Source organism: Neomonachus schauinslandi, chromosome 9 (assembly GCF_002201575.2).
Source record: "Neomonachus schauinslandi chromosome 9, ASM220157v2, whole genome shotgun sequence".
In the NCBI taxonomy this organism is placed as follows: domain Eukaryota; kingdom Metazoa; phylum Chordata; class Mammalia; order Carnivora; family Phocidae; genus Neomonachus; species Neomonachus schauinslandi.
In genome coordinates, this window is record NC_058411.1 from 96,687,971 (window position 1) to 96,711,744 (window position 23,774).

Genomic DNA, 23,774 nt, shown 5'->3' on the forward strand with positions numbered 1-23,774 from the left:
TCCAGAAGGAAATTCAAGAAAAATATAATAAAATCATTTGATTGCCTTTGCAATTTTGATGACGTAGTTTTTGCTTTAAAAACATTCCTAGATAGAAAAATTGGTGAGAAAAAAACAAAATTTAGGGTGTAGTAAAGACTTTACAAAATCAAAAGGTAAAATAGTTGTGAGTTTGATTTAGAGCAGAGGTTGGCAAGCTTTTTCCATCAGGTAGTAAATATTTTATGGTTTATGGGCCATATGGTCTTTGTTGGACCCCTTTTGTTCTGCCATTGTATTGTGCAAATGACCACGTGTAATACATAAATGAATGAGCGTGGCTCTATTCCGATAAAACTTTATTTACAAAAATTGGCCGTGGGCCAGATTGGCCAAGTAGGCCATAATTTGCTGACTCTTCTGGGGCTGGGGGCGGGGTGGGGGGGGTAGGGAGTGGGGTGGCTTTAGTGAAAGCATTATCAAAGAGGTTCTGCTTTTTGGGGTCAATTTCTTTCTTATCATCTAAATTCTAGTACCCTACAGTCTCCTTTTGGGGAGAAACTGTCACTGCATAACCTTCCCCATTACATTGGTTTGAATTCTCACTTGCCTTCTTGTTGGACAAATTAGACTGTAGACATGAGTTCCTACCAGTGCCTTTTCTGGTTTGTGATTCCTTGTTCAGTATAGAACGGAGAATGGGAGGCTCCTTGGGGCTTCAGAGGACTCTGCTTGACCCTCTGAAGGTTTGAAATCAAACTGGATGAAACAATGCAAGGCTTAGCACAGTCTCTCTGATGGGCTTCTTCCCCTGCTAGACTGTTCCAGGTAAAGATGGAACGGGAGCAGCACCAGACCGAGATCAGGGATCTCCAGGACCAGCTCTCAGAAATGCATGATGAATTGGACAGCGCCAAACGAGCTGAGGACAGGGAAAAGGGAGCTCTGATTGAGGTAAGGGGGGGAGGGCGTGGGATCAGGTGTCAAGAGAGGCCCCAACTTCCTGGAGGGGGTGGGGTAGGTAGGGGCGGCGGGGTCTGGATACTACAAGCCATGTTCCACTATGCCTATGGCTAGATTCCATAAAAGCATCCTCTGTAATAGTTTTTAAACTTTGTCTTAGGAAAAATTTCAACCATACAGAAAAGTAGAAAAAAGTAATTCATTAACTCCCATAGAGCCCCAATCCAAATCCAATGGTTGTCAACATTTTGTCATACCCCATTTCTTCATGTTCATTCATTTATCCTGTTATTTTTTTCATCTGTCCATCTATTCATCTTTGCTGAACCATTTCAAAATAAATTACAGATAATACCACACTTCACCCCTAAATTCTTTGGCACGCATCTTTTAAAAATTAGGGAATTTTGTTATAACCACAATACTATTATTATACCTAAAACAATGAATAATTCCTATAATATAACAGTAATACCTGGTCCTTATTCAGAATTTGCTAGTTGTCCCTCAAGTATATTTTATAGTTGTTTCCTCCACCCCCAACCCAGGGTCCAGTCAAGAATCCCATATTGCCTTCATTGTTCTCTTTCTCTGCCACCAATTTCCTATACCCTGCTCTCTTTCTTCCATTCCATTGATTTTCCAAAGAGACTAGACCAATGGCCCACATTCTGGATTTGTCTGATTATTTCCTCACGGTGTCCGTTAACTTGTTCCATTATATCCTGCATTTCCAGTAAATGTGAAGTTAGATCTAAACACTAATAGATTCAGGTTAAACTTTAGGCAAAGACACTTTGTAAGTAATGCTAGTAATGGGAAAGCGTTTTAAAGATGCTCATGCCCATACAGCATTTACCACAGTTTTTTTTTTAAGGCCCCACAAGAGTGTAAGCCTCAGGAGGCAGGGCTGGTGATGGTTGGCTTAGTGTTTTATCCTCATTAGCTGTTCCAGTGCCTGGGACATATAGCACTTGGCAAATATTTGTGGAGATGGTTGGATGGATTCATTATGAATAAATGAATGAGTGAATGAATGAATGAACACTTTTGCTATGTACACAGGCTGTCCGTCTGGCTTCTGCCCATATCAGTATATTCCCTATTGACTATTTAGTTCTTATCAATCCACGAATCAGTGAATGAAGGTGACTCTTTCCTCTGCTTAGCATTTGTTAATTATTGTGTGGTTTCCTAAAGACAGTCATTATCTCTTCCCTGGATTAGACTGCAATCCTGTTAAGGTGGTAGATACATACATAGGTTGTGAAAGTCTACATTTTTTTTTTTGGTCAGAGATGGGTATAATTGAAGATCAGAAATAGAATTTGTATCTCTGTGTCCATTTAGGTGTTTTGATATTGGCTATAATTATCATACCCTGTATTTTTGGCATAGTTTTGAAGCTTATTTCCTTATAAGCTTCGGTTTGTAGGAACAGCCAACAAATAAATGATACACAATTTAGAACAATGCAAAAAAAAGAAGAAGAAGAAACCATAAAAAAATAAAACAATAAAGGTACTTTGTCAGCATTTACTTCTCATTTTCTGCAGCTTTCCCCCTAAGGGCCTGGGTCTTTGTTCTGGTCTTGGAGTTCAAGTTTCTGGCTGCCTCCAAGTCTCAGTGGTCAAGTGTTTTCTCACTCCCTTCCTTGTTTCATTTTGGACTAATTCCCTGGAGGGATTTTAGGTCTTGCTCTTTAGAACTTAGAGTCTCTTCCCTGTGACTTGGTGGTGGCAGAGAGCAGAGTGCTGGTGGCTACCCAGTTATAGGTGTTCTCACAAATTCATTTACCATATGGGCAGAGGGGAATTGTTTCTCTTCTCCCACATGAGCATCTATCTCTCTGTCTCCACTTAGATCTTTTCCCCTGAGAAAGCCTTGGGCCTGTTCCATAGCACCTCTTTTTCTCCAGTGACCTTTATCTTAAAAACCAGCACATTCATGGTATTATATTGCTTCTCATGGTTCTGCCTTCTTCTTGGGGCTGAGTTACAAAGACAAGGTACATTAGAATGGGGTTTTGAAAATGGTGTATTTGTTGCTGAAATATTAAAACATCATAAAATGGGGGTGCCTGGGTGGCTCAGTTGGTGAAGTCCAACTCTTGATTTCAGCTCAGGTCATGATCTCAGGGTTGTGAGATGGAGCTCTGCATCGGGCTCTGTGCTGAGCATGGAGCCTGCTTGGATTCTCCCTCTCCCTCTGCCCCTCCTCCCCTGCTCACGCGCTCTCTTTCTCTCTCTCTCAAAAAAAAAAAAATTAAAAATTTTTTAAATTATAAAATGGAATTTTAAAATGGAGGGGTGGTAGAAATATTTTCCTAACATCTTAATGACTATTTTTATTTCTACATTTTCTATTTTTATATCTACATTTATTTCTTCACTGCCTCCCTATCCATTGATAGATTTCATCTACCCTTCTGTAATTTAGGGACAATTATAGTGTCCCTACAGCTTTGATACCTGCCTTTAAAAATTCATTAGTCAAGGGGCATCTGGGTGGTATAGTCAGTTGAGCATCTGACTCTTGGTTTTGGCTCAGGTCGTGATCTTGGGGTCTTGAGATCGAGCCCTGCTTCGGGCTCCGCACTCATTGCTGAGTCTCCTTAGGATTCTCTCTCCCTCTCGCTCTGCCCCTTCCTTGCACATGAGTGCTCTCACTCTCTCAAATAAATAAATAAATCTTTTTAAAAGTTCATTTTTCAGAAACACTTTTCCTTATTATAATTTATAGTCTTCATATTTCATTTTTTAGGGAGATAAACCATAATAAATTTCATCATCCTCTATTGTTTCTCTCTTTTTTTCAATTACATAAAAATGTGTTGAATGTTTTTCACATGTATCCTTTTACTTCTTTAGAAAAATTTCCTAAGGATAAGTTCCCAGAAATGATGTCACTGAACAGTTTATGACTTTCAATAAAAATGTAGCTTCACAAACAAATTTAAATAGAAGACTTTGCCATATCCTATGATACTTGTGTGGACACTTTATTGATTCTAAAAAGGGAAGGTGTTATCTTTGCTGTTGGGAAGTCTTTTAAGTTGCTGGATTTTCTCACTAACAGAAACCTCTAATTGTTAATTGTCCTTTCACCTGAAATCCTGTTTCCTTTTAGGTTCATTTTAGCACATTTGAGCTTGCTCTATTTTATATCTGTCCATTTCTTCTACTAGCCAGTTAGTTCAAGAACATGTCGGCTTTGCTTCTTCCCCCATTTCATGCCTCACACAGTGCCAAGCAACGGAGCAAATGAATAAATAAATTCCAGTATTTAAATTATTTTAGAACTGTCACCATTTAAGAAAAGGGAATAATTCTGAATTGAGCCGCATGCTTCTTTGCCTTTTTAAGCACAATGCACCGAGCATATATTATTGAATAAAATTTAATTAATTAAATAGTCTGACTTACTTATAGTGGTAACTAGGATAAGGATATGAGCCTCAGTTTTGGTGATGTGTTTTCAGGCTGGTAATGAGAGACAGAAAAGGAAACAGAGCACATCTGTTCTTAAAATAGCCGATATTGCTGGCTTTCTGATTATTTGCCTCTTTCCTGTAACAGGAGGACTATCATCTATTCTGTCTTTCTGCAAGATGAGTTAGGGCACAGTTTCTCTGTGTCAGATTGGGTTTCTCTGGAGGTTCATCCTCACTGTTTCAATCAGGTTCCTTTGACTTGTCAGCAATAGTTAAAACATGACCTATGGTTTCTATAGCACTAATAAAATAGACCCTATCTCCTTGTCACATTCAATTTATTCTTCACATCTTAATAAAAAGTGGCCTGGGGAAATCTGATAACAGATTATAGTTATGGCCAAGTTTTCCATGGCATTTGGCTTAGAACAGGCTCTTAAACACAATGAATATTAAGCACTCCTGCTTTTGAGTGTTTGAAAAAAATTTGAAGGCTTTTTATTTTGGGAGGCTTGCCAAATGCACAAGATTTTTCATGAAATCTCTCTTAATTTTTTACATTTTGTTAAGTAACATTGGACACCAACACAAAATCAGTAAAGGAACAGTAAGAGAGAATAAAGTTAAAAAAAAAAAAGGAAGAGAGAGAGAGAGAAAAAGAAAGAAAGAGTAAAAAATACCATTCTCTTAGGATAAACCATATAATTGACCAAAAATAAGATGACTTTGTTATTCTGTTAAACAGTTGATGGTTCTGAACTTTTTTTTTTAAACTCAAGTTACAAAAATGATTACAAAATAAGTTTTCAATCACTTCTTTGTTGGTAAATGCATTCCTCTCCATTCTGGGGGTAATGGGTGAACATGAGATCTTGCTCTAAGTGCCATGACAGTGAAGTTTCTAATTACCAATGATTGTCTTTGATGGGAGCCTGCAGTGCTGATGGATGGGCCTCACTGCAGCAGAGACTGGTAACGGTTTATCCCTGGCATTTGCCAAGATGCAAGTACTTAAAATATTCTGGTATTGAAATTGTATTGATCTGAGGATAAACTGTGCTCAGAAATGAGGTCTCTAATAGTAAAATACTGGTAGGATATGACTGCACATTTTACAAATTTTAATTAAAAAATAACCAAAAAATAAGGTTTTTCATCAGCTGTGATATGCTTTCTAGGCCATTCTTCTGGGGGGAAAAATTACATAATTCCGTATCAGCTACAGTTTTGACATAAAACCTTTTATGTGTCCTTTTAGTGAGTATGGGCCGCAGATGGAGACCCTATAACTTCTGGGAAACATGTACACAGAAGAGATCAGCATTTTTCTCAGTTTGGCATGGAATACCTGTGAATAGGTGGTGTGTGAAATGGGGCTTTCTATGGGCCAGTGAGTTGCTGGCCTGGATATTCTGGTGTGTGGGTCTCAGTGCACCTGCTGTCAGGACAGCCACTTGCTGCTGCTAAGAACAGCCAGGTTCCAGAGTGTGCTTTCTTTTTCTTTCAGCTTTCCTTCTTTCCTTTCAGGTTCTGGGCTTGTCTCTTTTCTTTAAGGAGGTGGATACCCTCCTTATAGGCATTTCCAGCCAAACACAGTGTTCTGTTGCGTTTGCATCGAAGAGACTGAGCACGGTGTAATTGTTTGCCCCTAAGCTCCTCTTGAGTGTGTAGGCTTGTTGTCAGGCCTGCAGAGGCTGGGTGATAAAGAGAAGGGGCAGCGGTATTCAGTCTGTGTCCCAGTCTTCCACCTATAAGCTGTGTGATCCTAGGCACGTTAGTGTCTCGGAGCGCCAGTTTTTTTTTTTTTTTTTTTCATTTAGGAATGAGAATACTATTAATCTCCTTGAATATTCATCTCCTAGGATTTTTGGAAATGCTTAGCACAGTTCTTTTTACATACTGCGTACCAAGCACAGTGAAATTTGTAGCCCCTCCCCCTAGCCCACAGACGTACTCACTAGATTTTTATCTCCTGGAGGCTTCTGTGTCTGCAGCTAGCCTGGATGCATAGAGGTTTTGTTGTTGTTGTTGTTGTTTTTAATTTTTTTTTTTAAGATTTATTTGCGAGAGAGAGAATGAGAGACAGAGAGCATGAGAGGGAGGAGGGTCAGAGGGAGAAGCAGACTCCCTGCTGAGCAGGGAACCCGATGAGGGACTCGATCCCAGGACTCCAAGATCATGACCTGAGCCAAAGGCAGTCGCTCAACCAACTGAGCCACCCAGGCGCCCTGCATAGAGGTTTTGAAAGTGCTGATTCCGATTGGCCAAGGCCTCCCTCTGTTTTCTCTGAGTGGTGTCTCCAGAGAGGCATGCTCATCTCCAATGGATATTTACTTACGTTTTGAAATTTATATATTTCCTCTCCTTTCTTTGGCTTGAGATGATTGGCAGTAAGGCTGATGAGGTGATGAAGTCAAGTTTTTGAAATCTCTCCTGCCTTTTGGTCTCTCCGAGCCTGGACCACCTCCAAGTGCTGCTGAGCGATACGGCGCGGTGTAATCTGATGGGATCTGTACAACACGGGCCGCCTAGGCGGCAGCCACACACAACACCATGTCGGTGTCAAAGGGACCATGAAAACCTAGGTTCTTGACATGCATTGGTGGCACTACACAAAAGGCGACACAAAGCACAGATATATCCTGGAAAAGATAAGTGTGGGAAGAGAAACTGCCTTATCATCACAACAACTGAGAAACAAATGTGTGAGAGTAAGAGCAGGAAACGGGGGTTGGAAGCACAGGGACTCCCACAAACAGGCTGGCAGAAGGCCCAGGAAGACCTGCAGGGACAGCCGGTAGCAACAGTGATGGGTGCGGCTCTGGTCCTCCCAAAGGAGGGACTGGCAGCCTCGGCACCAGGATGTCCCCCTTTTGACGAATCTCAGGATCGGCTCTATTTTCCTAAGATTCGCTCATGTGTTCTGCGCTTGGTGCTTCGGAAGACCCCGAATTGCTGTAGTAACCTGGATGAATCTCTTGGCATTTCATCTGAACTTATCAGTGCCTGCTAGTGAGATTCTGGAAGGTGCGAAGTCTCGGTGTCTGCAGTGCAGCCCTACCCTGGGACTGCAGAGATTCCCCTGGTTCAACGGATGTGCAGGTCCTAGAGAAAAGGAAAGAGATTCCATTGCCAGTTATATTTTCATCCCCTCATGAGTGACATACTTCTTGAATGGAAAGTAGTTTCTCATCTCTGAGGCCTCGGCTCCCCCGGTGGCAGTCATTCCTCTGATTTCCCGGGAGCTCCAAGAGCACAGCATGTGTATTTACTCAGAAGGCACCAGTGAAAAAGAGAGACTAGTTTAGAATTCTGTTATCTGCAGACTTCTGCTGTACTGCACATGTTAATTCATTTATATTCAGAACAGACACATTCCCAATAACACTGATCCATGCACCAAAAATATGATCACATCGGTATCCTTCTTTTGAGGGGCTGACAGTCTGGCAGGGGAGAAAAGAACATAGTCTCATGGACTGCAGGTAAAAGAATTACATGCTCTGAGATGTATAGCTAAAGTGAGGTGGGTATCAGGAGGGGGATTCAAGGAAGACTTCTTGGAGAAGGTCCTGCTGTATCTGCGTCTTCAGAGATTTTCTGAGAGGCAGAGAGAGAGGCGGGACTGAGAGGGAAGAGGGGCACTTGAGACAGAGGATGCAAGTGGATAATGTCATAGGGGCCCCAGGTGAGCGACTGGATGCAGGGAGCAGTTGGGTGGCAGGAGAGCCTAAACCAGGGAGGTGAGGGAAAGGATCTAAGATGTTACAGAACTTTTGGAGGAGGAGGAGGAGGAAAGGAAGGAACATGATGAATTCACCAAAAAATATAAACCTACTGAATCTGAGGTGCCCGTGGGACATCCAGATGGATGTGTCTGGCAGGTCACTGGAAGTGCCGGTCTGAACTCAGATAGGAGTTGGAGGTAAAGGTTTGGGAGTTACTTGCTTAGAATTAATAGATGGCGGGAAAAAATGGATGAGCTTGCCAAAAAAGAATAAAGAATGCAAAGTTGCATTCTTGGGGATCATCTTAGCTTTTGGGAAGAGGGAGAGAAAAGCCAGAAAAGACTGTCTAGAAAAAGCAGCCTGAGGGAAGAAAACAGGCATGTACCGTCTTTGAACTGCAAGGCCAAAGAGAATTTGAAGGAGATGGGTGGGGAGGATCAAAGAAGGGTCGGGAAAAATTGAGGACTGGGAAGAAGCCTGGATGTGGTAATTAAGAGGTCACTATGACCTTGGAGGGGACAGTCTTAGTGCAATAGGATCCAAAGCTATATAGCAAGAGATTAAGGAGTGAATAGGTGGTTAAGAAGCACAGCCAACAGAAATTATACTTTCAGGAAGTTTCGTGGAGAAGCTTGTTTTTGTTTTGTTTTATTTTGTTGCCTTTGACCCAGTGGATTCTTACGGCCTGAGGAAAAGGACATAGCTCCAAGGAAACGGAAGAGAACAAAATGACAGAAGAAAGATCACTGATGGAGGAAAGGCTTGGAGCAGTCTGGCGAGGGGCAGCTGGATGTGTGTGAGGCGGCTGCGGGTGGGAGAAGGCCCGGCATGCGGAGGAGAGCCAGGGTGGACAGGAAGCTGAGGCAGCCATGGCCGAGTCCCGCCAGCATGAAGTGAGGGCGTCGGGGCTTGACGAGAGCTCAGTGGGTCTGGGACAAAGATGGCGAAGTAAAAGGAATGCTGAGCTTTTGGTAGGACACACTTGGGTTTAGGGAATGCGATTTGTAGTGGAACTTGCTGCCCCGGTTTTGTGCCTTTCATCAGGAACGCTTGGCAGTTAACGAGGAGAAGATGGGAGTGGTGTGCCCGCTCAGAGGGGCGAGCGGGACCCGAGGAGAAGGGGCGGAGTCAGCCAGGCCTGGGACCCTGGGTTACGGGTTTGCCCACGCGCCCCCCCGGGTCCCAGGGGTGGTGTGACGTCAGTGAGGCCAGTCCGTCGGCATGTCCCCCAGTGAAGCAACAGCACGCAAAAGCCCATTCATTGCAAGAGCGACAGACCTTTCGTTGCACAGGAAGGAAAGGACGTGGAAAAGGCAGACCTGCCCCTTCAAAGCAATGAAAATGAAATCAGTTTCCCTTTTTCCTCCCTCAAATTAAATCAAACTCAGAAAAGCTGAGACAGACAAATCAAGGGGAATGATGGTGTCCAAGGAATGAAAAGAAAGACGGGGAGGTGGTCTAAACTGGTGGGAAGTGTGGGGAGGAGAGAGTCGGAGGACAGCTCGGGAGTATGGCCGTTGGCCCCAACCGGGCTGCTCAGCGGAGGTGATTAATCCTCACCTCCCCTTTCATGATTCCTCTCTCTAGGAACTCTTACAGGCAAAACAGGATCTTCAAGATCTGCTCATCACCAAAGAGGAGCAGGAAGACCTCTTGAGGAAGCGGGAGCGTGAACTGACCGCCCTGAAGGGAGCCCTGAAGGAAGAGGTCTCCAGCCATGACCTGGAGATGGACAAGCTGAAGGAGCAGTACGACACCGAGCTGCAGGCCCTGAGGGAGAGTGTAGAAGAAGCAACCAAGGTGAGTCACCGCGCCAGGTCTGACCGGACCCTAGGGCCCGTGGGCCTGGGGCGCGAGAGTCTGGCTTGGGGACAAACGAGGGGGTGAGACCACCTCGCCCACACCCGTGCTAGTCGTTTTTCATTACAGAGTGAAGCTCAGTTTCATCAGATCATGGAAGTAGAGCTTGTTCACAGATAATGAGCTTGGCAGTGCCGCTGTGGACCCTTTTGAGTCAGTAAATTTAAACATTGTTAAAGACACGGGCATGCTTTCGTTCAAGGTAAGATTTGGAGGCCCATGAGTGAGCCTCTTGCAGAGCAGAGAGCTGGGCCCCTCCAGGTGTGCCTAAAGGTCGGTGGCCGAGGGCATCGTGTGGCTTTGCTAACGGGGCACAGTGGCCGACCAGACCCAGATTTCTGGAATCCTTCACCCCTGCCCCTGCCTTAGCCTGTTCCTTTTGACTCGTGATGCCTTCTGTTGAACAGTTCAGTTTCTTTTCTCAGCAGAGTTCCACGAGGGTTAATTGGCTGAATTGTCCAAACCCTTGCCAGATAATTTTTCTCTTAATTGAATTCTTGGCTCCTATAAATAGATTGAAAAATTATGTTGAGGTCTTTTGGTGCAGGCCTCATCTTGGCCATTGGAGAACAGAAAAGCAGTGTTTTGAAGGGGAAAATGCTCTGCAATATCATGCCATCTTTAGGGAACGAGAGGAATTACAGAGCATAAAGTTTTTAGCGTCTCTGCAATGCACAGGTTAAAGATGATGAGGAAAGAACTCTTGATATTGTTGTTTTATTCTAGGATGATTACAGAGACAGCTCAGAGCGAGTAGGCCCCCTGTCTCCCCTAAGCTGCATAGTGATTCACTGATTTTCAATTATGGCATGGTAATTGCAAATGACAAGAAGTGAAAGATGGTTTTGTTTGTTATAACAATAAAAAGTCTGGGAAATAGTCTGTTTGGGGTTTGTTATAACTGAGACAGTTTTTAAAGCTCTTCTCATTGATTTGCCTTAGTGTTTTTTTTTGTTTTGTTTTTGAGACTTGGTTTCGTTTGAGGGAGAAAATGGAAACCGATTTCATTTTCGTTGCTTTGAGAGGACGTGTCTGTTTTTTCCATCTTATTTTCTTTCTGTGCGGTGCTCCAGGCCTTTCTGTGCTGTTGTTTCATGGGGGACGTGCCAGGAGGCTAGTGAGAAAGATGATTCTCCTTTGAACCCACCACGTGTTCTTCACCTTCAGACCTTGCGTCAGAGCTTGAGTTAACGTGGTTGATTCATTGAAGGGTATTTGAGGATGGTGTCTTGGGGCATGTTTATAGTGATTTAAATGTAAGGACAGTTAAGCTTGTGCCACACTTGGGATGCAAGATATTTTGTCAGAAGCTTCTACGTCCACTCACAAACACTGTGAGTGGGGAAGGAAAACGTGGTAGGTGAGTGGAATTGAGATAATCTGTAGAGACTTAGTCTGTTGCATTTTGACCCTTTCAAGGGTCAGTACTATATGTTCATTTACAGCATTTTCATTATGCCAGTTCAAGAGAGATAACTTCCTTGACCTGTACCGGTCTGTGAAAGAAATAACAGGTGAGTTCGCCAAGGTATCTATCATGGGCAGAGAACGTAGGGTTTCTGAGCACCCAGAAACTAACACAAAGGGGCTCACCTTAGCATCCAAAGGGGTGCATGCCAGCAAGCTTCTTTGCCCCAGGTCATATTCTACAGTGCTATCAGCATCTTTCCCTGAAAGGACAAATCTGATCATGTCAGCCTCTGCTTAAATGCTCTCTTGGCTCCCCACTGCTCCAGATGTAAGTTCAAAATTGTTAGCATGGTAGGCCTTTCCTCTGCCTAACCCTGTCTCCAGAAAACTCCATATTCTTTTAGTCCTTTCACCTCTGTGCACATGAGGACTGACTTCCTTCCACTTTTCTGCCTGACCACCCTCAAGACCCTCCTCAAATGTCGTCTCCCCTGTGATGATAACTGGGTACCTCCACTTCCCTCGGTGGATCCTTCCATAGGATTTCTGTTGCTCCCTGGTTATTCCTCTACTGTAGTTTGTATCATACCATGTTATAATTCATCATGTCTACCAAATTCATTAGACTCTGAGCTTCTTAAGTACAGGGGCCATTTTTATCCCCCCCCTTTTTTTTCCCTAGAGTGGGAGTGACAAACCCAAGTACCTCAGGGCCCAGACAGGGACATCAATGAGTGGACCTCTGGGTGTGTTGTTGGGGTGACAATAGGGCACGGTGGAGACTGTGGCAAACTAGAAAGTGTGCCCTTTGCTGTAGGGTCAGTTGCTTCTCTGCTGCAGTTGAAAGTTGTCAGTGAAGGAATCCTGGGCTCATGTTGCAATCTCTCAATTTTTTTTTTTTTTTAAGAAGCCAGATATCTGGATGTTGATGTGAGATCTCCTGGCTTTTAAATTAGCAAGAAAAGAATGATAGAGACCAAACTCAACCCATCTGCACATTGACAGCGTGTGATCTTTGTCTCTTGAGTTTAACACAGTGTCTGGCACGCAGTTATGTCTATGTAATGTCTGATGAATGAAAGTAAGTGGAGGACAAATTCCCCTCTTAACTAGGTTTTCAGTCCCTGTGACGTGGTTCCTGTTGGATTTTCTCTGATGGTGATGTGGGAGGTCTTTCAAGAAACCCTGCTATGACTCTGAATTTCTGTACCTTGCTTTTATGTTTCCCTGCAGGTTTTTAAAGAGCATCATGACTGTGTCTTTGCACCTGTTAGCTTTTGCTTCTGAAGGTGGTTGCCAAACAAATGTGACAGAATCTTATCTAATGGAAAAAATTATGTCAGTCTAGCGGACAGATGCTGCCTTTTTGTTAAATGATTTACATGTGGGTATTGTAGAATAGAATTTTAAGATTATTCTATTAACTACTTGGAGGAGAGTGAATTAAATATAACTTTTTAAATTTGGTAGTGTGTCTCTTAAATGTGTGTGTGCACTAGCCTTCAGCCTTTTCTAGCCCCAGGGGAGGGACTCCCCCACCACTGTGACTAAAAACTGACATTTCCTTGAGGAACTGTGTTGCAGTAAAAAATTTATTTCCTTGGTAAGTCTTAGGAGGCAGCCCAACTGTCTGGCATCAGATTTTCTAATTTTCGCCACTGCCCCAGGGCCAAAAACTCCTAAAGTGTTATCTTATCGTTGTCCAATAACAAATATTTCATCCTGGCCTGAGCTTGAGCACTAAGTGTTTTTTTGTGTGTGTTCCATGATTCATTGTTTGCGTATAATACCCAGTGCTCTATTCAATACGGAGCACTAAAAGTTTTAAATTACTAGAACATTAGGTGAAAACTGTCAAGTTATGTTAAAAACATTTTGAGGATGTTAAAGGAGCGACTTTTATTTTTGTATTGTGTGATAGACTTCGGGGCCATGAGGCTGTTGTACGGCCCCAACATACAGCAGTTAAGCCACAGATATTTCTTACATGAGTGGGTGAGGGGTAAGTGGAGGGAGGATGAAGATATGTGAGAGACTCTTGCCATCCTTCACTTCTCCATTTGTATCATTTGTAAATATAGCATTTACAGATTTACTTACTGAACCGTTGCCAAGTGCAAGGTATTATGAAGGTTATGAAGATAAATCAGATAAATGTACCTTCCAGAAGATTGAAGCAGGGGAGAGAAGTAACACTCAAGCTGACTACAGAGTAGGAAAGAGTAAATGTCCCAGACATAAAGTGCTGTAGGAGGTGGCTTGTGCTCAGGAGGGCAGTGTGTAGGGGAATGTCAGTGGTGTTTGAGCATGGAGGCCAAGTACATGAGCACACGGTACTGAGTCCAGCACCTTGTAGGTGGGAAAATGCAATGTGGGTCTGGGCTGGAGCCTTGTGGAACAATACAAGTTAAGATGGTTACAGATTAAAAGAGACTTTTGAGAGGCAGAGTCCCAGATCCAACGCGTGGACCATGTTTGGATCCCAGTTCAAACAAACCAACTGTAAATACACACACACACACACACACACAACGCACTTGAAATCATTGGGAACATTTAAATACTGTATCTATATTTAAGGATATTAAGAAATAAAGTAAGCAAAAGCTTTAGGGGTGACAATAGTGTCATTATTTTTAAGAGTCCTTTATCTTTTAAAGAAACTTACTGAAGAATTTTTAGGTGAAATGGTAGGATATCTGGAATTTGCTTTAAAATAATCCACTTGGGGGAGAAAGTGCGTGGGGGTGTGGATGAAACAAGATTAGCCATGTGTTGATAAGTATTAAAGCTGCATGATGGATAAGAACGAGTTAATTATACTATGTGCTCTACTTTTGCTAATGTTTAAAATTTTTCATAACATGTGTTTTTTTATTTTTTTAAGAACACAGAAAGACTTAAGATAGAAAAGGTGAGGTGGAGGGGCGCCTGGGTGGCTCAGTTGGTTAAGCGACTGCTTTCAGCTCAGGTCATGATCCCAGGGTCCTGGGATCGAGCCCCGCATCGGGCTCCCTGCTCTGCGGGGAGCCTGCTTCTCCCTCTCCCACTCCCCCTGCTTGTGTTCCCTCTCTTGCTGTGTCTCTCTCTGTCAAATAAATAAATAAAATCTTTAAAAAAAAAAAAAAAGAAAGAAAAGGTGAGGCGGAGAGGATGTGAGGACTCATTGAGTGTCATAATGACATGACACATGAGTGGTTTTTAATTGCTGAGGGAACACTTACTTGGTGTTTGTTGTAGGGACCTGGGACGTGCTTTCCTATCAGTGACCTGCAGGTAGGGGAAGTTAGCAGGTAGAAAAGTGGTTATAAGTAAGGAGTGAGGAAGATGGAGCTGCGGGTTTGGGGGATGGTGGCCAGGAGAGGCAGGACTGGCAGGAGAGACCCCACGGGGGTGCCATGATTGAGGTGAGGGAGAAAGAAGAGACGGCTAAGCCGCAGATCTTCCCTCAGGTGCTGAGGCCTTGCTGGGGGTGGGAAAGTTCCAGGTGGGTCCCCTAGGGGAAGCGGTTGGTGAGAGGCAGGGCAGCCCTGTTGGGTGGGATGGTGAGCCACTCCACGAGGGTGGGGGCCACTCCTGGTGGACTGGGACAGCTTAGGGTAGGAGAGGAGGATGATGATGCAAGCACAGAGAATTGAAGACAAGCAGCCAGGTCCAGTAACAGGAAAGCAGGCAGAAGAGCACTGAATTTGGCTTAATAAATGATATATTTGAGAAACTTCTAGAAGCAACTTGTTTTTGCATTACATATTTTTTTTTAAAGATTTTATTTATGGGCGCCTGGGTGGCTCAGGTGGTTAAGCGTCTGCCTTCGGCTCAGGTCATGATCCCGGAGTCCTGGGATCGAGTCCCGCATCGGGCTCCCTGCTCAGCGGGGAGCCTGCTTCTCCCTCTGCCTCTCTCTCTCTCTGTCTCTTATGAAATAAATAAAATCTTAAAAAGAAAAATATTTTATTTATTTATTTGACAGAGAGACACAGTGAGAGAGGGAACACAAGCAGGGGGAGTGGGAGAGGGAGAAGCAGACTCCCCACTGAGCAGGGAGCCCGATGCGGGGCTCGATCCCAGGACCCTGGGACCATGACCTGAGCCGAAGGCAGACGCTTACCGACTGAGCCACCCAGGTGCCCCTGCAGTGCATATTTATATAGAAGTCTCCATGCTTTCATTTTGTTTTGCTCTGTAGAGTATAAATTCTTTCTAACATTATGTCTACGTTTTAAATTCTATAACACTTACATAGATTTTATTCAAATTCAGTAATGTTGCAACTTTTTCTTGCCTCCAAAACTGTCCTCAAATTATGGCTTCATGTTTGCATCTCACTGAACAATCTGGAAATGTCACTCAATCTTACGAAAATGATGTGCTTCAGTGCTCCTCTCCCGTATCACTTCTAGATTTTCCTTCCCTCTTTTCTTACAACCTGCGAACCGTTTCTTTAAAAGCAAAAAGGTCAGCAGAGGCTCAGATGGCAAAACCACTGCTAATCTTAGGATCCATGGAATTGCCTCCCTTAAAGACAGGGCTGATTCAGGGAAAAATCTCATTTCTTTTTTCTCCATGGGAACTAGGGTAGTGAGGGAACCTGTAAAAAATCCATATTTCCTGAGCTTGCTAACTTCAGATAATCCGCTTACTCTGCATGACCACTGTTGAGAACAGGAGAAGTGGCACAGTTGCATGTGCCCAGGTAAAGGGAAGTATCTCTTTTCCACTGACTCACGTGTGCCTGGGGTGGCCTAGAACTTTCCATCGGCAAAAGTAAAATGGGGAAGATTCAAGGTTAAACAAGTTCCCCTTTCATTTTTCTTCTCTCTAGTTTTTTTTTTTCTCCTCCAGAAATGACTCGTTTAGCAATTACCTTGCTCTTTTACATTCTGTACTGATTAAAGAGTAGCTAAATAGGAAGCATGGTGTGGTGTCCTAGCATGTTTGTTTGGGACCCACCGTCTAAGCCCTAGATATGCCCCCTCCCTGCTGTGACTGATCCCAAGTGCAGGGGTCCTGATAAACCTCTTGGGGGCCTTGGTGAACAGGACATCTCTGCACTTCACTCCTGGTGTTTTAGCTGAGCTGCCAAATTCACTTGCTGTGGTTTGTAAAAGACAGAATAAGAGTCCCAGAGACAGCCGTTCCTTTCTTATCAAATGTTTGAGTGTGTTTTACTGGTGTCAGTCACTGAGGGCCCATAGGTGGGCGCACCATGGTCTCTAGCTTTGAAGATCTTTTACAGTCTTGTAGGAAGAAAGGCATGCAGATAAGAGGATAATGAAGTTTTGGTGCTGGGGTTGAGTCACAAGCAGGGTGGGAAAGGCTTACTGCCTTGGATGGCAAGATTCAGGAGAGAAGCAGGCCGCACATCCATTCTGTACCTGGACACCCTAAGTGTCTTCTACGTACCAAATAGTTAAGAATTAGAAATGAAAACGATAACTTCCCTTTCCCAGGACCTCTCCAAGAGTTTCTGGACATTAGCACCCCTTGAACCTGCTGTCTTTGTACTCAACTCCTTTTAGTAAACTCACAGTTAACAGTTAGAAATCCTGGACGCTTAAATACCCTAAATGCAAGACCAAGAAAGAGCATTGATTTGGGAGAGGAGCTAAAATAGATTTCATTTACTTAAGGAGACAATTGGATTCCAGTTACAGTTAAGATTTCCAGAGGGTAGGACCTCATAAGTTAGTTATAAGGAGGACCTCTATTTCCTGGTTAGGACCACAGCAGTAAAGGAGCTCTCCTCCTGGGAGTCGTGAGTGGATTTGCTGCTGTATTTTGGGGAGCATCACAGCGCAGGAGGAAGAACCGATGCCGGATTGCATTAGGAAGATTCCTCACACAGGGATGCGTAGGACGTTGGCCAGGTTTTAATGACGGTACCTTGAGGCTTCATGAGTGTGGTTAAGCAGGAGAGCATTTTCTCGCAGCTCCAGTGGGAGGGGTGGCAGAAGCAGGGCTTTCAGGACACCCAGAGCACTCAGATGACCCAGAAAATCACAGTGAATTCACTTGCAGTGTGAAGAGAAAGTGTTGAAACTTAATTGGGTGGGAAAGGAAGTAACAAAACCTTTCCTGGGCCTCAGGGAGGGCAGCACAACAGCCTGGTCTACAAGTCATGCTGTCCCTGCCCTGCCTGACACAGGCTTTGAGGGGGTTGGGAGGAGGGAGGGGAGCTCTTGTCCGTTTCCCATCTGTACTGAGGAATGACCAGAGGACGAGGCTTAAATAATTCAGGAGATTTGACATTAGCATCAATTCCTAACCTTGGGAATGGGTTGGGAAGGGTTGTTGAGCCAGCCACCCAGGCGTCCCTCAGTTGCATTTTTTTTTAAAAGATTTTATTTATTTATATTTTTGACAGAGAGAATGATAGTGAGAGCAGAAACACAAGCAGGGGGAGTGGGAGACGGAGAAGCAGGATTCCCGCTGAGTAGGGAGCCCGATGCGGGGCTCAATCCCAGGACCCTGGGATCATGACCTGAGCCGAAGGCAGACGCTTAACAACGGAGCCGCCCAGGTGCCTCCCAGTTTGTAAACTGTGTCCAGGAGCAAGTGGATGAGGGTGGATAGGGACCTTGGAAGAAGGGAAAAGTTTGCTACATGGTGGTGAGGTTTGTAGGAGGAAAGTTCTCATTTGTTACTTGTCTGCTAAGGTGGTTGTAGTGTGTCAGGGCTGGAAATGCCTTCATGCATTTGTAGAAGTAGTGAGAATAACCAAGTGGTGTGCTTGCCTATCTCCCCAAATGGAATGAATGTTTTGAGATCTCTGAAGCATAAGGGACACCACCCAGAGTTCAGGTATGTAAGCAGGTATGTAAGCAAGACAGGAGTGGTGTCCACACGCTGAGGGCCAGTAACCAGACGCGTGTCCGGGCGTGAATATGGTCAGCCCACAGAACTGGGCAGTGTAAAGAGAGGGGCTCTTTCCAATAGCAGGGACCATCGCAGCCACTAGAATATTGCAAATAGTTAAATCCTTAACATCTGAAAGGAAAATCACTTCAGTTTTATTACCAGAAATCCTACTTAATCTGTGTTACACTTTCCCTGATCCTCTATACTCTCTCTGACCCTCTAAACTCTGCCTGATGAATTTTTTTCTAAAGACTTGCCAAGATCATTAAGTAGATTTCTACTTGGTGGAAAAATTTGGCACTATTATTTGATCACGTTAAGCAGAAAATGGAACCCGTCATAAGCTTTAAGTCCATTAGATAAGGAGCAGTGTGGAAACAGAAATATGTACAACGTCAAAACAAATCCGGATATATAAGGCATTTGTTGTAGCTAGCCTCTGAGATGGCCCCCAGTGATCTGGGCTTCCTGGTACTCTTGCTCCTTTGTAGTCCCCTCCCGTGTTGAATAGGGCTGATCTGGGTGACCAGTAGGAAATGGTAGAGTATGACTTCCAAGGCTAGGTCATAAAAGACATAAAAGTTTCTTCCTTACTTCCTCTTGAACCGCTTGCTCTGGGGGAAGCCAGCTGCCATGTTGTGAGGGCCCACAGGCAGCCTGTGGGAAGTCCCTTGTGGTGAGGGAGAGGGCTCCTGTCAACAGCCATGTGAGTGCGCCATCTTGGAACTGGATCCTCGGGCCCCATTCAAGCCTTCAGATGACTGCAGTCTTGGCTGGCATCTTGACTACAATTTCATCAGCGGACCTGAGCCAGGACTCCCCAACTAAGTCACTTCTAGATTCCTTACCTTCAGAAACTCTTTGAGATAATAAATAGTGTTATTTTATGCTGCTGAGTTTGGGGACAATTTGGCATGTAGTAATAGATACCTGAAACCATGGTTTAACAAAGCCATCTCTTCTGTGTCGCTTTTCCTAATAGCCACTGACTCCAGCAGAAATACAGCATCCTGCCACACTGCTGCTCTCGTTCTTGTTCTGTTAGACTATTCCTGTTAGGTCATATGTCATTCTCCTCATCTTGAAGGAGGGACCGTCTTATCCCTTCTATCTCTGATACTTTGCAGAGTGCTCACTAAGTAGTCTCCGTGTGAATGAATCAGAATGTACAACGGCAAAACAGAATACCAGCTTAAGGAGAGGTCGGGGTTCTAAATCTGGCTCTGCTATGGACTTCCCAGAAATTTCCTGGTCCTTGTTTTTATTTCCTTTATTGTAAATGGATACCGTTTGTATTAATAAAAACAAGCCCCAAGTGAATGCATATGCATATATTCTTGTGCACATATAGACAATCTCAGGAAGGATGCAAAGCGATAAGTGGTGATTGCATTTGGGGACAAGTAGGCAGATGCGGTGAGAGGAAAACTCTTTAAAAATCATGTATAAGGGGCGCCTGGGTGGCTCAGTCATTAAGCGTCTGCCTTTGGCTCAGGTCATGGTCGCAAGGTCCTGGAATCGAGCCCCGCATCGGGCTCCCTGCTCAGCGGGGAGCCTGCTTCTCCCTCTCCCACTCCCCCTGCTTGTGTTCCCTCTCTCGCTGTGTCTCTCTCTGTCAAAAAATACATAAAGTCTTTAAAAAAAATTAAAAAAAAAATCGTGTATAAAACCCTTCATACCATTTGAATTTATCCCATGTACAATGAAATGGGGGTACTGATCTGTGCCTCCACCAGGTGGGCCAAGAGGAACCCCTGAGTTTAGTGAGGAATGTTTACTTTTTGTCCCTGGGATCTCTGTCTCTTCCTTGTCCTTCACCTTCTGTCTGCTGCCCGGGTCTGTGGCTTCTATGCCATCGGCTCGTCTCCTTTCCTATGGCCGCTGCCCTAGTTCAGCCTCCTTAGCGTCAGCCTGGATGCGCTCAGTAATGCTCTTCCTGTTTCCCCTCCTGATTTGGCCCCTCCCCACCATTCCCTCCTGCTGCAGGTGGGCTACCCTGCAGCTGCTCCCCCGCCCACCCCCGTGGCTTCCCTCTGGTCAGAGTCCTGCACAGGCTGCCTCTCAGCCTGCCTTTTCAGCCCTGGTCCTCACTGTTTTCTGTGATGAACCCAGCGCCAGTCACACTGAAGAATCCCCGTTCCCTCCACAAAAATGTGTGTTTCTGCCCTCCTGTCCCCCATGCTTGCCGCCTCTGGGCCTTTGCTTTGTGGTCCCCTCCAGCCTGGTCAGCATGGTGCAGTAGACAGAGTAGAGACATGGGCCTGGTCTCCACTGCTTACTGGCAGGGAGATCCTTTTTTGGGGTACCATATTTTCTTTTGTAGAGTAACATTGCACATGATTTTTTTTTTTTCAATTCAATTTCTGTGCACCGGTCACCAAAATACCCTCAATTTTTCTCCTCCTCCCAACCCTTGTAACTCTTTACCTCTTTGGGAGGTGGTCTGTGTTGGGTGTTCTTAGCTCGGCTGATTCTGCCCACTTGCCCCGGGGGACATTTGACAATGTCTGGAGACATTTTTGGTTGTCACAACCAGGGCAAAGCTACTGGCCTCTGGTGGGTGGAGGCCAAGGATGCTGCTAAACATGCTACAATGCACAGGACAGCTGCTCCCCCCAACATGTTGAGAACCTGGAATCTATGCCTACATGTACGTGTGTGCGTGCGCATGCACATATATATTCTTTTCTTTTTACGCAGATGACTGCTGTGTGACCTTAAGCCTAGTTGGTGAGCGATGACTGCATCCTTTGGCAAACCACATCTGTAATCCCCAAAATCCTCCTCTCTCTGTTGGGAAAATAATGCTCACAGAGTCTGCTAACTCTGTCTCCCAGAGTTGTACATATCCTGGCCTCAGCCTGGCTTTTCTGATTTGCTTTCCCGTATCCTCCTCCTGGACCTTCCCCTGTGTCCCCTTGGCAACCCCCTGCCATCTTTCTCTGTCTCTGGTCATGTTAGCTGTCTGTCTCCAATGTCCTTCCCACCCTGGGACCCCCGTCTCTGCCAGTTAGAACCCTGCCATCCCTTAGGGCTGAGCTCATATGCCCTCTTCCTGGGGTCTGGTAGCTGCTGCCCTTTCTCTTTGAGATCCCCAGAGCCTTTGTCCCTCCGGGAGCACTTACTGTTGTGCTTTGCCCATAGCCGTGTATTCACTCAGCTCATGGAGCGTCATGCGAAGTGATGGCATCCAGCATGTAAAGCAGAAACACAAAGGGGATGATTTTGTTCTGTGTAGGCGGGCCAGGAAAAGGGAATTCCCCAGGAGGGAATGAGGCGTGGATGGAGTCTGGGGAGCAGTGAAAGTTAGTGAGTGACTTACAGGTGGGAAAGGACATTCCAGACAGAGGGAACTTCATGAGCTGGAGCATGGGACACTTTGGGGTTGTTGTCTCCTGAGACTTTTAGGGATAGCCATTTTCCTTAATCGTTTTGGTATCCTCCGTAGTCTTACCCCAGGCAGTTGGTAGATGTGTTTGTGTGTTCATGTCCTTACTCATTCAACAAAATATTTTTGAGTGCCTGCTATATCTGACATAAGTGGATTGAGGCATATTGTTGGTGGCAGATGGATTGCAGAAGAAAGCCATTAGAGTAGTAGGTGTCCTCTGCAGTGATTAGATGTGGCTTAGTGAGTTCTGGAGCTACCGATTAAGTCATGTGTTCGTGGGGGCCACACGTTCGGGTCCTGGAAATGTGTGTAAGCACAAGTCAGAGGCAGATGTAATGGAAAACTCCTCCTGCCCCAGTGATCACCAGGGAACAGAACTTGTTTGAGCCAGCATTGTTAGGTTGGTTTCATGAGAGACCAAATAAAGGGGAAGATGTTCGTTCCACAAGGTGATTGCAGCAGTTTTCACAGTAAAGAATAAAGTAATGTTGTTTTGTCAGCAGTGAGTAGGAGTTGGGTGGGAGAAGGGACAGGGGAGACGTTGATTCCTTTCCTAGGAAATTCCAAAGTCGCAGATGGGCCTTATCCTTGGGGACTTAGAGACGAAGGGGAAAATATGGCCAAGTGCACATATTTCTCCTTTTAACACTTCTCCTCGTTTTCTTTCTTTTTGTTAAAAAAATTTTGTTAAATTTCTGCACATGTTTCTCAAGTGTGTGGTCCAGAGAGAAGGCATACTGGCTGCATCTGGATTTAGGGAAACTCTGAGTCCACTTATGGTTAGAAAAAAGGGCTGGATGTGCATCAGAGACTTTTTGGAACAAGACTGGGGATAAAGTCAAACAAATAAATGGTCGAGCCCAGAAGAGGTGGCATTGAGAAGGATCTGAAAGTATTTGGGCAGATGTGGCATAGGAGGATGTGAAAACTTGGCTTTTCCGTCTCTGAATTGCCCAAGAGCCTATAAAGATGTCTGTCTTGCACCAGGAGAAGTGTGGCCCCCGGCAGGGAAGCCTCTGATGCCTGCATATTTAGTTGGAAAGCATGGAGTTCTTCATGGCTTTGGAGCAAGAGCCAAGGCATTAAGAAGCTCTGGAAAATAAGCACTGCGGTTGTCCTCCACAGTCCATATGGGGAAGTCTTTTGAGCCAGTGGGTTTATAAATAATGACTGTGAATTTGAGTCCAGCACGTGCCAAGCCCGAAGGAGCAGTGCATCGTTAGAATCCGACATGCTCTCTGATCTACAGGGTCCTGTCTGCCTGGCCAGGTATTTTTCTTCTACATCTCTCAGCCCCTGACCTTGTGTGAGAAGAAGATTCCCACTGCTTCTTTGGGACTTGGTTTCTTGAGACTCCAGGCTGCCAGGTGCTGACCTTGCCTGCTCAGCTTCCTTCTCCCCATCCTGTTACGACTAGTTTCCCTTACAGCCCCAGCTCGCTGCCCTTTCCAATATCTGTCTCAGTGACCCTTCTGGGCAGAGGCAGACCCGTGGGCTGTGTACCGTGAACTTCCGCTGCTGAACTGGGGAGAAAACGTGGCTGGTGGGTGGTGACCTCTGTGGCTGGTTTGGGCCCTTTGGAGAACCAGGGTTAATAATTTACTGTACCTCTGTGCAGCCATCGATGTTGACCTTGACAAAACTCTGGTGGAAATGAGCCAGAGCCTGGCCTGGCATTGAGCTAACAGGATAATATGACCCAGAAATAACTTATTGTTGAGAGGTTGCTGCTGTCTCCGCATTTACAGTGGAATTCATCTACATCGGTCCTGTCTGCATCCATGACAACTGTTTGCTTACCATATTCATGGCATCCATGAGATAAAGGTGTCATCCCAGGTCAGGGGGCCTGGCTTCATATGGAGCCACTCCTCGGGGTAGAGAACAAGAGCCACATTGAGGGCTCGGGGTGGGTAAGGCAGGTGGAGAGGCTCCCTGCCAGCCCAGCCCACACAGCTTTCATTTTAAATCATAGCCCCTTTTCTTTCTCTTTCTTTCTTTCTTCCTTCCTTCCTTCCTTCCTTCCTTCTTTCTTTCTTTCTTTCTTTCTTTCCTTCTTTCCTTCTTTCCTTCTTTCCTTCTTTCCTTCTTTCTTTCTTTCTTTCTTTCTTTCTTTCTTTCTTTCTTTCTTTCTTTCTTTCTTTCTTTCTTT

General features: G+C 44.9%; 1 protein-coding gene across 1 annotated transcript in view; it reads left to right on the forward strand.

Annotated features, from left to right (window-relative positions):
- CGNL1 (cingulin like 1) overlaps positions 1 to 23,774 on the forward strand; it is a 99,555-nt gene that overhangs the window by 8,604 nt on the left and 67,177 nt on the right. The window contains exons 6-7 of the mRNA XM_021694050.2: positions 798 to 933; positions 9,691 to 9,903. Of these exons, the coding sequence (XP_021549725.1) occupies positions 798 to 933; positions 9,691 to 9,903 (349 nt within the window). The remainder of the gene's footprint in view (positions 1 to 797; positions 934 to 9,690; positions 9,904 to 23,774) is intronic.